Source organism: Pristis pectinata, chromosome 3 (genome assembly GCF_009764475.1).
Source record: "Pristis pectinata isolate sPriPec2 chromosome 3, sPriPec2.1.pri, whole genome shotgun sequence".
NCBI lineage: Eukaryota > Metazoa > Chordata > Chondrichthyes > Rhinopristiformes > Pristidae > Pristis > Pristis pectinata.
The window spans coordinates 72,329,480-72,343,056 of record NC_067407.1 but is presented as its reverse complement, the minus strand read 5'-3'; the positions used below and the strand labels follow the sequence as shown (position 1 = coordinate 72,343,056).

Genomic DNA, 13,577 nt, shown 5'->3' with positions numbered 1-13,577 from the left:
CCTTTGCAAACTTCTGATGCTGAATTTTGTGGTGAGGATGCAGGAAAGTTTGGAGAAAAAAGGGTGCAGAATTTCATGAAAAGAACACCTCTCCAACTGTTAAGCACGGGGGTAATCGATCATGCTTTGGGCTTGTGTTGCAGCCAGTGGCACGGGGAACATTTCACTGGTAGAGGGAAGAATGAATTCAACTAAATACCTGCAAATTCTGGAAGCAAACATCACACCATCTGTAAAAAAGCTGAAGGTGAAAAGAGGATGGCTTCTACAACAGGATAACAATCCTAAACACACCTCAAAATCCACAATGGACTACCCCAAGAGGCACAAGATGAAGGTTTTGCCATGGCCCTCACAGTCCCCCAACCTAAACATCATCGACAATCTGTGGATAGACCTCAAAAGAGCACTGCATGCAAGACAGCCCAAGAATCTCACAGAATCAGAAGCATTTTGCAAGGAAGAATGGGTGAAAATCCCCCAAACAAGAATTGAAAGACTCTTAGCTGGCTACAGAAAGTGTTTACAAGCTGTGATACTTGCCAAATGGGGTGTTACTAAGTACTGACCATGCAGGGTGCCCAAACTTTTGCTTCGGGCCCTTTTCCTTTTTGTTATTTTGAATCTGTAAAAGATGGAAATAAAAAAGTAATCTTGCTTAAAATATTAAAGAAATGTGTCATCTTTAACTTTATGCCTTTTGGAAATCAGGTCATCTTTCACTCGCTTAGCTATTCACAGTAACAGAAATTTTGACCAGGGGTGCCTGCCCAAACCTTTGCATGCCACTGTAATGTCCACCTTAAAGGGGTGCATTATCACTGCCAGTAACACCTGGCAAAACAGTGAAATCTAACCTATTGTCATTAACATATGCAGCAGCAACAGCTTAACAAATGAAGCGCCAAAGAAATGATTTGCTGCAAGGTACATCCATGATGTAGGGATGAAGCCATACCTCTGCCATGGGCTTCTCGTACACATCCTCCCCTGGGGCCTTCTCCTGGAAGTGACAGGCATCTCGATACAATGTCCGCAAAATCTTCTCAGGAACAGCCAGGCCATAATAAGCCTCAAGAGACTCTGGATTAATCTTGTCTGACTTCAGCAGGTGAATGACATCCTCTCGAGCCTGTGAAGATCGATTAAAGCATGCTTACATTTAACTCCAAAACTAATACTTTATTTCAAGGGATAATGAAAACAAGTAAAACCAATGAAACTAATAAAACTCAGTAAAATACAGTATATTAATTTACGGTGAAACATCTTCCACCCCATGCTTGATCTAACAGCAGACTCTCAGTCCACACAAACATGCTTTATCCCTGGGCTTTGTATCATGTTACAGTTTGTGCTTGGAGTTAAAGGCTTGAGTCTTTATTAAAAAAACAATTTAGGATAAGATCTCAGATGGGAGTCTGGTCCAAAAAGTGATGGTGGTGGTTGCTTTTGTGATTGGAAACCTGTGTCCAGTGTTGTATCACAGGGATCAGTGCTGGGACCTTTATTGCTTGTTATATACATTAATGCTTTGGATATGAATGTAGGAGGTGTGAGTAGTAAGTTTGCAGATGACACAAAACTGGTGGTGTTGTTGACAGTGAGGAGAATAGTCGAAGGCTACAGGATGATATCAATCAGTTGGTAAAATGGGCAGAACAATGGCAGATGGAATTTAATCCCGATAAATGCAGGATTATGCACTTTGGGAGGACTAATTGGGGTAGAACATACACAATGAATGGTAGGACCTTAAGGAGTATTGACGACTTCAGTGTACAAGTCAAGGATCCCTGGAAGTGGCAGCACAGGTAGATAAGGTAGTAAAGAAGGCATACGGGATACATGCCTTCATTAGCTGGAGCATAGAACATAAGAGCAGGGAAGTCTTGGTAAAACTTTATAAAACATCAGTTAGGTCATAGTTGGATTATTGCAATTCTGGTCACCACACTATAAGAGGGAAGTGATTGCACTGGAGACAGTGCAGAGTAAATTCACCAGCACTTTGACTGGGATGGGGTATTTCAGTTGTGAGGAGAGATTGAATAGACTGAATCTGTTTTCCTTGGAGAGGGGGAGGCTGAGGGAGAGACCTGGTAAAGCTATACAAAATTATAAAGGGCATAGATAAGGTAGACAGTGGGAGACATTTCCCCCACGGCAGAGATATCTAAAGCTAGTGGGTGTAGGTTAAAGGTAGGAGGTAGGAGGTTTAGAAGGATTCTGATGTTTTCAAGCAGAGGGGGTTTGGAATTTGGAACGCACTGCCTGAGGCAATGGTGGGCTCTTACAACATTTAAGAATTACCTAGTCGAGCAGGTCAGGCAACATCTGTAGAGAGAGAAACAGTGGCAATGCTTCAGGTCAAAGACCTTCCATCAGAACAGGGAAAAGTGTTGAAGGCAAGCATGTGTTGTTGCAGAGAAGGGTGGAGAGAACAGAGGGAATCTTTGTGGAGGTTGCAGACCAAGAGAATCCCAATGACACAAATGGTGGGGATGCTAGCTGAGAGAGAGTGGTGAAGGCCTGAGAGCAGTGGTTAGTCATAGCTGATCTGTCTGAAAGGAGGTGTAAGTAGAGAGAAATGATTAAGGACTGTGGAAAAAAAAGACAATGCTGGGACTGTGAGCTGCAGGACATAGCAGTTTCAGGAACTCTGAGATAAAGGAGGGTGCTGGAAATACTCAGCAGATCAGGTAGCTATGCAGAGAGGGGAAAAACCAAATTAAAATTACAGATGGATAACCTGAGGTCAGAAGTGGCCAGTTCCAACATGAACTGGAAGGGTTGGTTTTCTGAAATTGTGGAATCAATATTGAGTCCAGAGGGCTGCAACATCACTGGACCTGTTATCCAAAAATAGGCAGCCTATTAGTTAGCTAGAGTCAAATAGCACAGAAACAGGCCCTTCGGCCCAACTGGCCCATGTCAACCAAGATGCCCTTCTAAGCTAGTCCATTTGCCAGCATTTGGCCCATATCCCTCTAAACCTTTCCTATCCATGTACTTGTCCAAGTGCCTTTTAAATGTTGCCTCAAACACTTCCTCTGACCACCCTCTGAGTGAAAAAGTTGTCCCTTAGGTTCCTATTAAATATCTCCCCTCAAACCTATGCCCTCTAGTTCTTGATATCCCAACTCTGGGAAAAAGACTGAGTGCATTCACCCTATCTATGCCCTTCATGATTTTATACACCTCTATAAGATCACCCATTGGTCTCCTATGCTCCAAGGAATAAAGTCCTAGCCTGTCCAACCTCTCCCTGTAACTCAGTCCCCCGAGTCCTGACAGCATCCTCATAATTTTTTTCTGCGCTCTTTCCAGGTTATGTGACAGATGGATGCAGGGCTAAATCCTTGCCTCATAGGTCCAAAGATTCACCCTTAGACATCAGCTGGCTGAATTTCTGGCCAGCTCTCCTCCTGACAGAAGGGCTCCAGTAAGTTCCTGAGTGAGAGGGGTGGGGAGATGGGAAAGGACAGCTAACGGGAAGAATGCTGTGGAGTCAGGCAAGGGTGTCCTTGTACATAATCCACAGAAAGCTAAGGTGCAGGTGCAGCAAGCAACCAGGAGGGCAAATGGTATGTTCGTCTTTATTACCAGAAGATTTCAGTCCAAGGGTAAAGCGGTCTTGCTGGATTTCTGTAGTGTCTTGGTGAAACCATACCTGGAATGTTGTGTACATTTTTGGTGGGAAGTATGTTCTTGCTTTCAGGGGTTTCACTGGACTGGTTCCTGTGGTGTCCTGTGAGTACACTTGCTTAAAAAATTGCATTGAAACTTGAATTCTTAGATTGCTCAACAGGCTGGATGCAGGGAGAATGTTTCCCCTGGCTCAGGAGCCTGGAACCAGAGATCACTGAGTCTCAGAGTAAGGGGTAGCCCACTTAGGACTGAGATGAGGGGAAGTTTCTTCATCTGAAGGTGAGTCTTCAGAATTTCCTATCCCAGAGGCCCAGTCACTGAGTTCATTTAAAACAATGGGGACAGTGCTGGAAAATAGCACTGAGGCGAAAGATCAGCACTTACTTGGTGAATGGCAGAGCCCAGCACAAAGGGTCAGATGGCCTTACACCTGCTCCGAATTCTTATGTTCTCATTTTGTTCTTATGTTTAGTGGCAGCTGCTGGTTCGGCACAGATACCCTGGATCCAATGAGGCCTCAGGGAAAACAGAGCAGTGCTGAGGCGGGTTGTTGCCTGTCACGAACACATGAACGGTGTTGCCCCAGTGGGCAAATGGCAGTTTAGGGTGGGCCATACCTCTGGGTGCATCAGCCTCTGACCACAGCATCAGCAGTTCGCTGATGTGTCAGCCTAGTTTATACTTCAGACTAGAACCCACAACCTACACTTCAGAAGCAGCCCTGCTGCCAAGTGAACTACTAGACCTGTGCTTTCATGACATCATTCTTAGTTTCATATCTAGGTCCCAGAGATGAAACAAAACAGACTGCACAAGTAGTTGTGGACATGAAGTCGACCTTATAGAAATGTTTAAAATTAAGAGAGGCTTAGAAAGGTGGATGGTAACAGTCTTTTCCCCAGGGTAGGGGAGTCCAAAACCAGGGGGCATAGGTTCACGGTGAGAGGGGAAGGTTTAAAAGGGACATGAGGAGTGGTGAGTACATGGAATGAGCTACCAGAGGAAGTGGTTGAGGCAGGTACAATAGTATCATTTAAGAAGCACCTGTATAGGTACATGGAGGGGCAGGGCCTGGGGGGATATGGGCCAAATGCAGGAAATTGGGACTAGCTGGGTGGGCACCATGTTCGGTATGGACTCGCTGGGCCGAAAAGCCTGTCTCCGTGCTGTATTGCTCGCTGACTCGGTCAAGGCTTTGTCTAACATCTCGGATATTTCACACAGTTACTCTGCTTCAGTTGATGCTCTCATTGTCTTCCTCTCCTAAACCAAGTGACAAAACTAGAGTTCAGTACAACTTCCCTGTTCTAGGTAAAGAACCAAATGAGAGCAGCTGTAAATAATTGTGCGGTTGAAAGAATTAATTCTCATTATAACTCAAACCAGACCAGACAAAGACGTTCCTTTCCAGACTTTTTAAACACACATGGAGTCTATGTGGTCACCCAGTATGAAATCCTTGTGTCAACTAAAAGCAACATTGAAATGAGGTCACTGGAAAAATGGAATGTCCTCGCATAGACTCAAATGGTTGTCTATTGAAGAAAAACTGAATTAGTGTCACAGCATCCCTTGTTCAACGTGTCTCTGCCTCCCAACCTCCCTTCTGTGTAGTTTATATAAAGGTTAAGTGAAAGGGAGCGGTGATGTATTGAAAAATAAACAAAGTGAGATCAGGAAGTATGTCATTTGTGGGTTTATTTTCGGTAACCCATTCGGCTTTCGAATCTGAGCTGTACTTCACACTTGTACAATTAGGGAACAAGCAGACATGGAATTATTTGGCTAAAGACAACATCTGTGATACCTCTGGCACCAAAGTAAGCGGGGCCAATAGATGTTACTGAAATCCTCTTCCTGTGCATTGAAATTAGATTGTCTTTTGGGTTACAAATTACTCATGGCAATATTTTATGAATACTTAGTGTGTCAGAAGAAATCCCTTTCACTGTTATTTTAACAGACCCATTAGTTTCCATTGAAAAATAAATACTTGATACATGTGTGTGGACTCAGTTCAGCAAAAATCATTTCCATCCTTTAAGCTGGAAGTTGTAAATGGTAATTTCCAAATTGCTTCCCAAACCTTCCCGTGGGTTTTCCATTGGGCCTCTGTAGAGTCCCATGTTCTACCCACACAGATCCGTATCTCTTCTCTGAGTACTTGTCTCCAGCCCTGGTAGTCAGCGTGAGCTCCACTAGATTTAATGAGATGCTTGTGGAAAGTCAGGTTGCCAACAGTCCTGTATTGTACAGGAGTTTTTGTCTCCCAAAGGAAACTTGACTGTGATTTTCATATGGGGCATCAGTTTTTCTGTTCAGCCAACAGAAAAGTTGGGGGGGGGGGGCAGGACTGGGCAATCTCAGGACAGCCTCTATACTGTAAAGGAGCGTCCAGTGACATAACCTTGCAGTTTATAGCTTTGTATCACTTGTGGATTTCTTGTAATAATGACCAAGAACTTAGCAAATTACTCAAAACTTGGCTGTATAGTGAACTGCAAAGAGGACAGGGATAAGCTGCAGAAGGATATAAAAAGGCTGGTAAAATGGAGAGACACGTGGTAGGTGAGGTTCAACATGGAGAAATCAATGATGCATTTTGGGAGGACGAGTGAGGAGGGGCAACAAAAGATAAAGTTCTAAAGGGGTGCAGGAGCAGAGGGGCCTAGGATATGGGTGCATAGATCATTGACAGTGGCAGGGCAGGCTGAAGGGATCATTAATAAGACACACACAGTTTATTAATAAAGGCAATAGAATATAAAAGTAGGGAAGTCATGCTGAACCTTTACAAAATACTGGTTTGGCCTTAGCTAGAATATAGTGTTCGATTCTGCCTGTCACTTTATAGGAGGGATGTTGAGACATTAGAAGGGGTCCAGAGGAGATTTGCCAAAAAGGCTCCTGAGATGAGGGATAGATTGAAGAGGCTAGAACTATTTTCTTTGGAGAAGAGAAAGCTGAGAGAAGATCTGATAGAATTATATAGAATAATGAGGGGTCTGGACAGAGGTTGTTCCCATTGGTGGAGGGGTCCATCACTAGAGGTCACAGGTGTAAAATAAAGGGCAAGAGAGCTGGGAGTGACATGAGGAAAACCTTTCGACACCATGTGTGGTCGGAATCTGGAATGCCATGTCTCTAAATGTGGTGGGGGGCAGGTTCTATTGTGGCCTTGAAATGGTGTTTGGATAAATAGATGGTGGGGAAAACTGTGCAAGGACCAGCAGGTGGATTTGGAGAACTGCCCTGGTAGAGGGTCAGGGTGGACATGATGGGCTGAATGGCCTCCTTTGGTGCCCTAACCATTCTATGATTCCATTATCATGAGATTGTAGGTGCAAGTTGGGTTATTCTAGGTGCACGTAATTGGCAATCAGATGTCTGGCAATGCTTTCGTGGAGCTAATGCATGTGAACCTATGATGATAGAAGCATCTCCACATGAAGCTTTGGCTGTAAATATTTGAAGGCTAACTATCTAATTGCCTCTGCACAGTATGAGGGGACGTAATTGTGAATAGCAGAGAGTGTTCACATGGTTCATTCTTGGAAGGTTTTCCCTTACCTTGGCGACCTACATTTTCCTGCTCTGTGTTCCCATCCATCAGATCACAAAGCTGGCAATGCCTGCCTGGCCATCTTCTCCCAATGTCCCTCTGCACTTTTCTTTACAGCCCTCTGCCACTTAAAGTGGTATCTCCCCCCACTCTTCTCCCAATTCACTGCATCAGAAGACCCAATGGCTCACTGCCCTCCTGTACACCTGCCGATGTTATTTTAAACTAAATAACGTTGTGCCCTCAGTTTGCATTGACGGATGCCTTTAAATCTTGCAACACTGTGTCAGCTCCTGCTCAAGATTCACTCAGAATGTTCCCGTTCCCTCAACTGCAACCCAAGTACTATGAGGCTAACCTATCCTCCCTTACCCCCACCAGAGAAGATTGCACACATGTTTAAATACAGATTACACCCCTCTCTACTTCCAGCTGGGATTTCACCCAACCAGTGAGTTCAGTTTAATCCAATTTGGAGTGGGCACTGGTTCTCAGGATTCCAGCATTCTGACTCTGTAAAGAAAGTAAAATGTTACACTCTTATAATGGGTCTCATTTGTTTGGGAAAACTCAGCAGGCCAGGCAACACTGAAACACAAGAGACTGCAGATGCTGGAATCTGGAGCAACAAATAAGACACTGGAGGAACTCAGCAGGTCAGGCAGCATCTGTGGGGAGGTGGGGGGGTGCAAATGGACAATCAACATTTCAGGTCAAACCCCTTCATCTGGACTGAAAGAATAGGAGGGAGATAGCCAGTTTAAAAAGGTGAAGGGAAGGGGTGGAGCAAGACCAAGCAAGCAAGTGATAGGTGGATCCAGGTGAGGAGGGGTGAACACCTGTGAGTTAAGAGAAACAGTTAACGTTTCAGGTCGAAATAAATTTTTCATTATACCTGTACATCATCGTACTTGTGCCTATGACAATAAACTCAACTTGAACTTGACTTGACTCTGAGAGTTTTTATTTCAGATTTCCAGCAACTGCAGTTTTTTATTTCTCATTTCTTGGTGGTTGGAGCTGTGGGGACTCCAAAGTCAAAAATCTCCGCAGTGCACTTCATTGGCTCATTCATGACCCTGTAATCTGTGTTGCGGTTATTAATTAGAGAGTGAATGCATTTTCCCATTCTGTAGAGCAGCCCCAATTTTGAACAACAGGCACTCCGCAAAACAACTCCTTCACAATTTTACAACACTGTCTAACTTCTACTGGACTATTAATGGGTTTGTCCTTTTCACATGGTTCCTGTTAAGCAGTCAGAGACGTTTAATTTTTTTTAAAACTCTGCCCACGCAAGCCTGTTCTGCTCTACTGCCAAGACATCCTACAGGATGATGTCATTTTTCTCAGAACAGAGCAGTCAGGCAGGGAGTTTTGCTAACATAATTAATTATCTACACACTGGCCTTCAGCCAAAGTCTATCGTGGTGCAAGTCTATGAACATTAACCCTAACAATGTGGTATTTCCAGATGAATAACAAGTAGATCTGTCTGACAAGCAATCACAATGGTCCTACTTACACTAGCTCAACAGTCCCACTTGTTTTATCGGCGGGATGAAGGCTATCCAATCAGTGTGACAGCCTGCTTGCATGGATGGTGTTATCAAGAGATCAGCACTTTCTACTGGATCTCAGGGATTATGGAATTTCTCAGATACCTTGTGTGCACACAAATCTAGAAATGTTAACAATGAATGTTGGAGACAAAATCTCTTAGCTGCTTTCCATGATGGCTGAACATAAACAGACTCATTTTTACCACTGAATGCTCGCTTGTTATCTCCTTTTCCCCAAACCCACCCCAGATTTCTTTCCCTTCCTCTCCTGAAGGATGAGTTCATGGAAAGGGCTGTGTCAGTGCCAGTTGGTCCTCTACATTCCTGGAGGTGAACAGCTGTGTCAGCAGACCACCAGGACTGACATGTATACAATTCTCTGAAATACATTCTGCGGTTTGACAAGGTAGATGGTGAGTGAGTGTTTCCTCAGTGGAGAGGATGGAACCAGGGATCATTGCCTTTAGGATAAAAGATCAGGCACACAGCACAGTGGCACAGCTACTAGAGCCGCTGCCTCACAGTGCCAGAGACCCAGTTTGATCCTGACCTTGGGCACTGTCTGAGTGGAATTTGCACGTTCTCTCTGTAAATATGTGGTTTTCCTCTGGGTGCTCCAGTTTCCTCTCAAAGACATGCAATTTGGCAGATTATTTGGTCACTGTAAATTGCCCCTAGGGTGTAGGTGCAGGGTGGATTCTGGGAGAGTTGATAAGACATGGGGAGAATAAAAAATGGGATTAATGTAGGATTAATGTAAATGGGAGGTTGATGATCAGCACGGACTCAGTGGGCTGAAGGGCCTGTTTCTGTGCTGTGGACTGAAATAAGGAGTATTTTCTTCATTCATAGGGTGGTGAATCTTTGAAATTTGTTACCCCAGAGGGCTGTGAAGGCTCGGTCAATGAACACATTTAAGATCAATTGTTGGACTTTAAGTGAGTGAGCAGGTATGGGAACAAAGGGAGAAAGCTGGCCATTGACTTCAGGAAATTAGATGGAGTACACAGCCCTATTTGTATCAATTGTGCTGATGTGGAGATGGTTGAGAGCTTCAAGTTCCTAGGTGTAAATATCACCAACAATTTGTTCTGGTCCAACCAAGATGATGCTATGGCCAAGAAAGCACAGCAATGTCTCTACTTCCTTGGAAGGCAAAAGAAGTTTGTCATACCGATTTTTACCAATTCACCATAGAAAGCATCCTATCCAGATGCATCACAGCTTGATATGGCAATTGCTTTGTCCAAGAATGCAAGAAATTGCAGAGAGTTGTGAACGCAGCCCAGCCCATCATGAAAATCAGCCTTCCCCCCCATTGACTCCGTCCACAGTTCACGCTGCCTCAAGAAAGCAGCCAACGTAATCAAGGACCCCTCCCACCCCAGTAATTCTCTCTTCTCCTCCCTCCCATCGGGTAGTAGTAGTAGATACAAAAGCTTGAGAATATGTACCACCAAGCTGAGTGACAGATTCTATCCTGCTATTATCAGACTTTTAAACAGACCTCTTATACGATGAAGATGAGCTCTGGATCTCTCAACCTACCTTGTCGTGGGCCTTGCACCTTATTGTCTACCTACACTGCACTTTCTCTGTAACTGTAACACTGTATTCTGCATTCTGTTTTTTTTTCCTTTTTTACTACTTTAATGTACATCTATCTGGAAGGCACGCAAACAAAACCTTTTCATTGTACCTCGGTACATGTGATAATAATAAACCAGTTACCATTCAGCCATGGTTTTTTTTGAATGGTGAAGCAGACTCAAGGGGCCATATGTCTTCTTCCTGCTCCTACCTCTTATATTGTAAGGCAATTCTGTTATCACCCAGTGGCCGTGCCTGTGCACTATTCCAACAAGAGTCCCTGGATATCACTAGAAACCAAAAACCTGTATCAGACCAAACATCGTTCTGTAACTGCAGCTCTGCTTGAGATAATTTATTTAGTACTGAGCAACATTTGCTCAGCTATGTGTTATGCAGTATCACTCTGGGCAGTGCCTTAGGCAATCAACTCATCGGAGAGCATACTGTGAAGGTTGAACAATTAATTTACTGATTGGTATTTAAAATGTGTTGATTATTCCCCTGGTTATGGTCGGCGTGGACTCGGTGAACAAAGGAACTATGCAGCAAAGTTCTAAAGGACACAGATCAGTCAATCCTGTTCTGGGGCCAGTCTGAATGTCAGCACTTGAGGAACCAGTGTGTGTCCATGTCAATGCCTACCAGAGAGGGGCACAGTAATAACAAGGCTGGGGTGGAGATTGCTTGATTGCTTCCTGCCACTTAAAATAGTAACTTATTGTGATGTCACACAGATTAATCCAATAAATTGATTATTACAATAGTGAGAGAGCCAACAGAACAGTTGACAGCAAGTCTGTTGTGTAAAGTGGAGTCATGTGCTGAATCCATCATAAATCTTTAATTCAATAAACTGAAAGTCAAAAACTACTTGTTGAGGGCTGCAAAACAGAAGTGTCTGCTTCTCCCCGTGATATTCCTCATCCTTGCACATTGACGACATTGACAGGCCATCAGTTCTGTTGCTGAGGGAACAGCCAGTTGCCATGTGGAAAATGCAGACCCAATATAATTTTTAAAATAAGAACCTTTTGGGACAATTTAACAAAAAACAAATGTGAAGTCATATGAAAATGTTCATTGCAAAAGCTCCACATCAAATCCAATTACGAAAGAAATCTAACATTCAGATTGTTCACCACAGTCTCTAATTTTATTGAATTGGCTGAAAGATTTGGGTGAAGCACGGGGGCAAGAACACATGGTTGGCCACAGAAACAGCTCCGCACATGCTAAGCTGTAAACAAATGAAGTGCTCTGCGAGGCTGTCGTGACACCCCACTCACACTTCTGCACAAAATTATTTATCTCAGCTTTAGCATCCACTTCACCAGTGTTTCACCAGTTCACCAGTTAGGCGGCACGGTAGCGTAGCGGTTAGCGCGACGCTATTACAGCGCCAGCGATCGGGGTTCGATTCCCGTCGCTGTCTGTAAGGAGTTTGTACGTTCTCCCGTGTCTGCGTGGGTTTCCTCCGGGTGGTCCGGTTTCCTCCCACATTCCAAAGATGTATGGGTAGGTTAATTTGGGTTTAAAAGGGGTGGCGCGGACTCGTTGGGCTGGAAGGGCCTGTTACCACGCTGTAAATAAAATTCTTTTAAAAAATTTAATTTTTAGACTTTTTTTGCATTAGTCCTTGCTTATCCAAACATTCTTCTTTCCATTGTTAGCTCTTGCTCCTTGCATCTTCATTGCTTTGTTATCCAGGCATCACATAGTCTTCCACTCTCCTTCATAATATCCTGGGAGCACAGCACCTTCACTTCCCTTCATCTGTCCAAATTGCAGTTCTACTGAACTGAAATACTCCTCTCAAAACAGTTCTGGCTTCCTTGCTGTGCTGCTCTGCCACTAACTAATGTTAAACTTTTACACCTCAAGCAGACTTCATGTATGGACTACACAATAGAAAATTGTTGACAGAAACAGACTGACCCTTTGTGACAGTATTTATGATCTACAAGAGCTTCCTCCCACCCAGTTCATCCAACTCAAAATGCAGAGCCTTCCATTCCTTTCCCCTCTTATAGTTATCTAACTTCCCTTTAAAGGCATCTATATTATTTCCCTCAATCATTCTCTACGGAAGCATATTCTACATTCTTAGTGGTTAATGTAACACTATTACAGCGCCAGCAACCCGGGTTCAATTCTGCCGCTGTCTGTAAGGAGTTTGCACATTCCCCCCATGACTGTGTGGGTTTCCTCCGGGTGCTCCCGGTTTCCTCCCACATTCCAAAAGACGTACAGGTTAGTGGGCATGTTATATTGGCACCGGATGCGTGGCAACACTTGTGGGCTGCCCCCAGCACATTCTCAGACTGTGTTGGTTGTTAATGCAAAAAGACACATTTCACTGTGTGTTTTGAGGGAGATGTAACTAATAAATAAATACTAATTATTAATTCTAACCAGTCTCCAGCTAAATTCTCTATAGGATTCATTAGCACTGTCAAATACATATGGCTTCCCCCACTGATGGAAATTTATTTTCTACATCACTCATCCTCTATCCTACATTGGAGGACTCCAGACTTTCCAGTATTAGTGCAGTGATAACTGCTTTTTGTGTGGCCTGTCTGCAGCACTTTGATTCACAACATTCCCTCGTCAACAGCATTCACCATAGCAGAATCCAGTTAGGACCATGAACACACCAGAAGTTACTGGTTAATCAGGCAATATAGTGTAGCTGAAGACCTGCTTTTGTTGAAGTTGTCAAGTTTCCAGCAGTTAATTTGTTTACAGAAATAATAGAATAATATAAAATTCACAACACTCAGCAGACCTTGTCTGTGGTGGCTGATAAAAGAACTCCTCAGCATAATCCCACCTTCCACCACTGAGTCTGAAGCCCTGTGGCTCACAGCTGTCCAGGTACACACACTAGAACTGTTTACATGTAATGAAGGTTTCTGCCTGTGCCACCACTTCAGGCAGTGAGTTCCAGATCCTTGTCATCCTCATCTATCCTCCTACCAGTCTCTGCCCCCTGGTTTTTGACCACTCAGATGAGGGAAATAGGTCTTTCCTACTTACTTTATCAAGGGCCCTTGTAATTTTATACACGTCAATGAAGAGTCCCTTCAGCCTCCTCTGTTCCTCAGGAAACAACCCCAAACTCATGGCTACAGTTTTCCAACCATAACAACATCCTCGTTAATCTCCTCTGAACCCTCTCCAGAGTAATCACTTCTTTCCTGTAATGT

General features: G+C 43.9%; 1 protein-coding gene across 1 annotated transcript in view; it reads right to left on the bottom strand.

The window, feature by feature from the left end:
• The window catches only part of LOC127567968 (filamin-A-interacting protein 1-like), a 289,283-nt gene that overhangs the window by 116,435 nt on the left and 159,271 nt on the right, over nt 1–13,577 (bottom strand). The window contains exon 3 of the mRNA XM_052011210.1: nt 959–1,132. Coding sequence (XP_051867170.1) covers nt 959–1,132 — 174 coding nt within the window. The remainder of the gene's footprint in view (nt 1–958; nt 1,133–13,577) is intronic.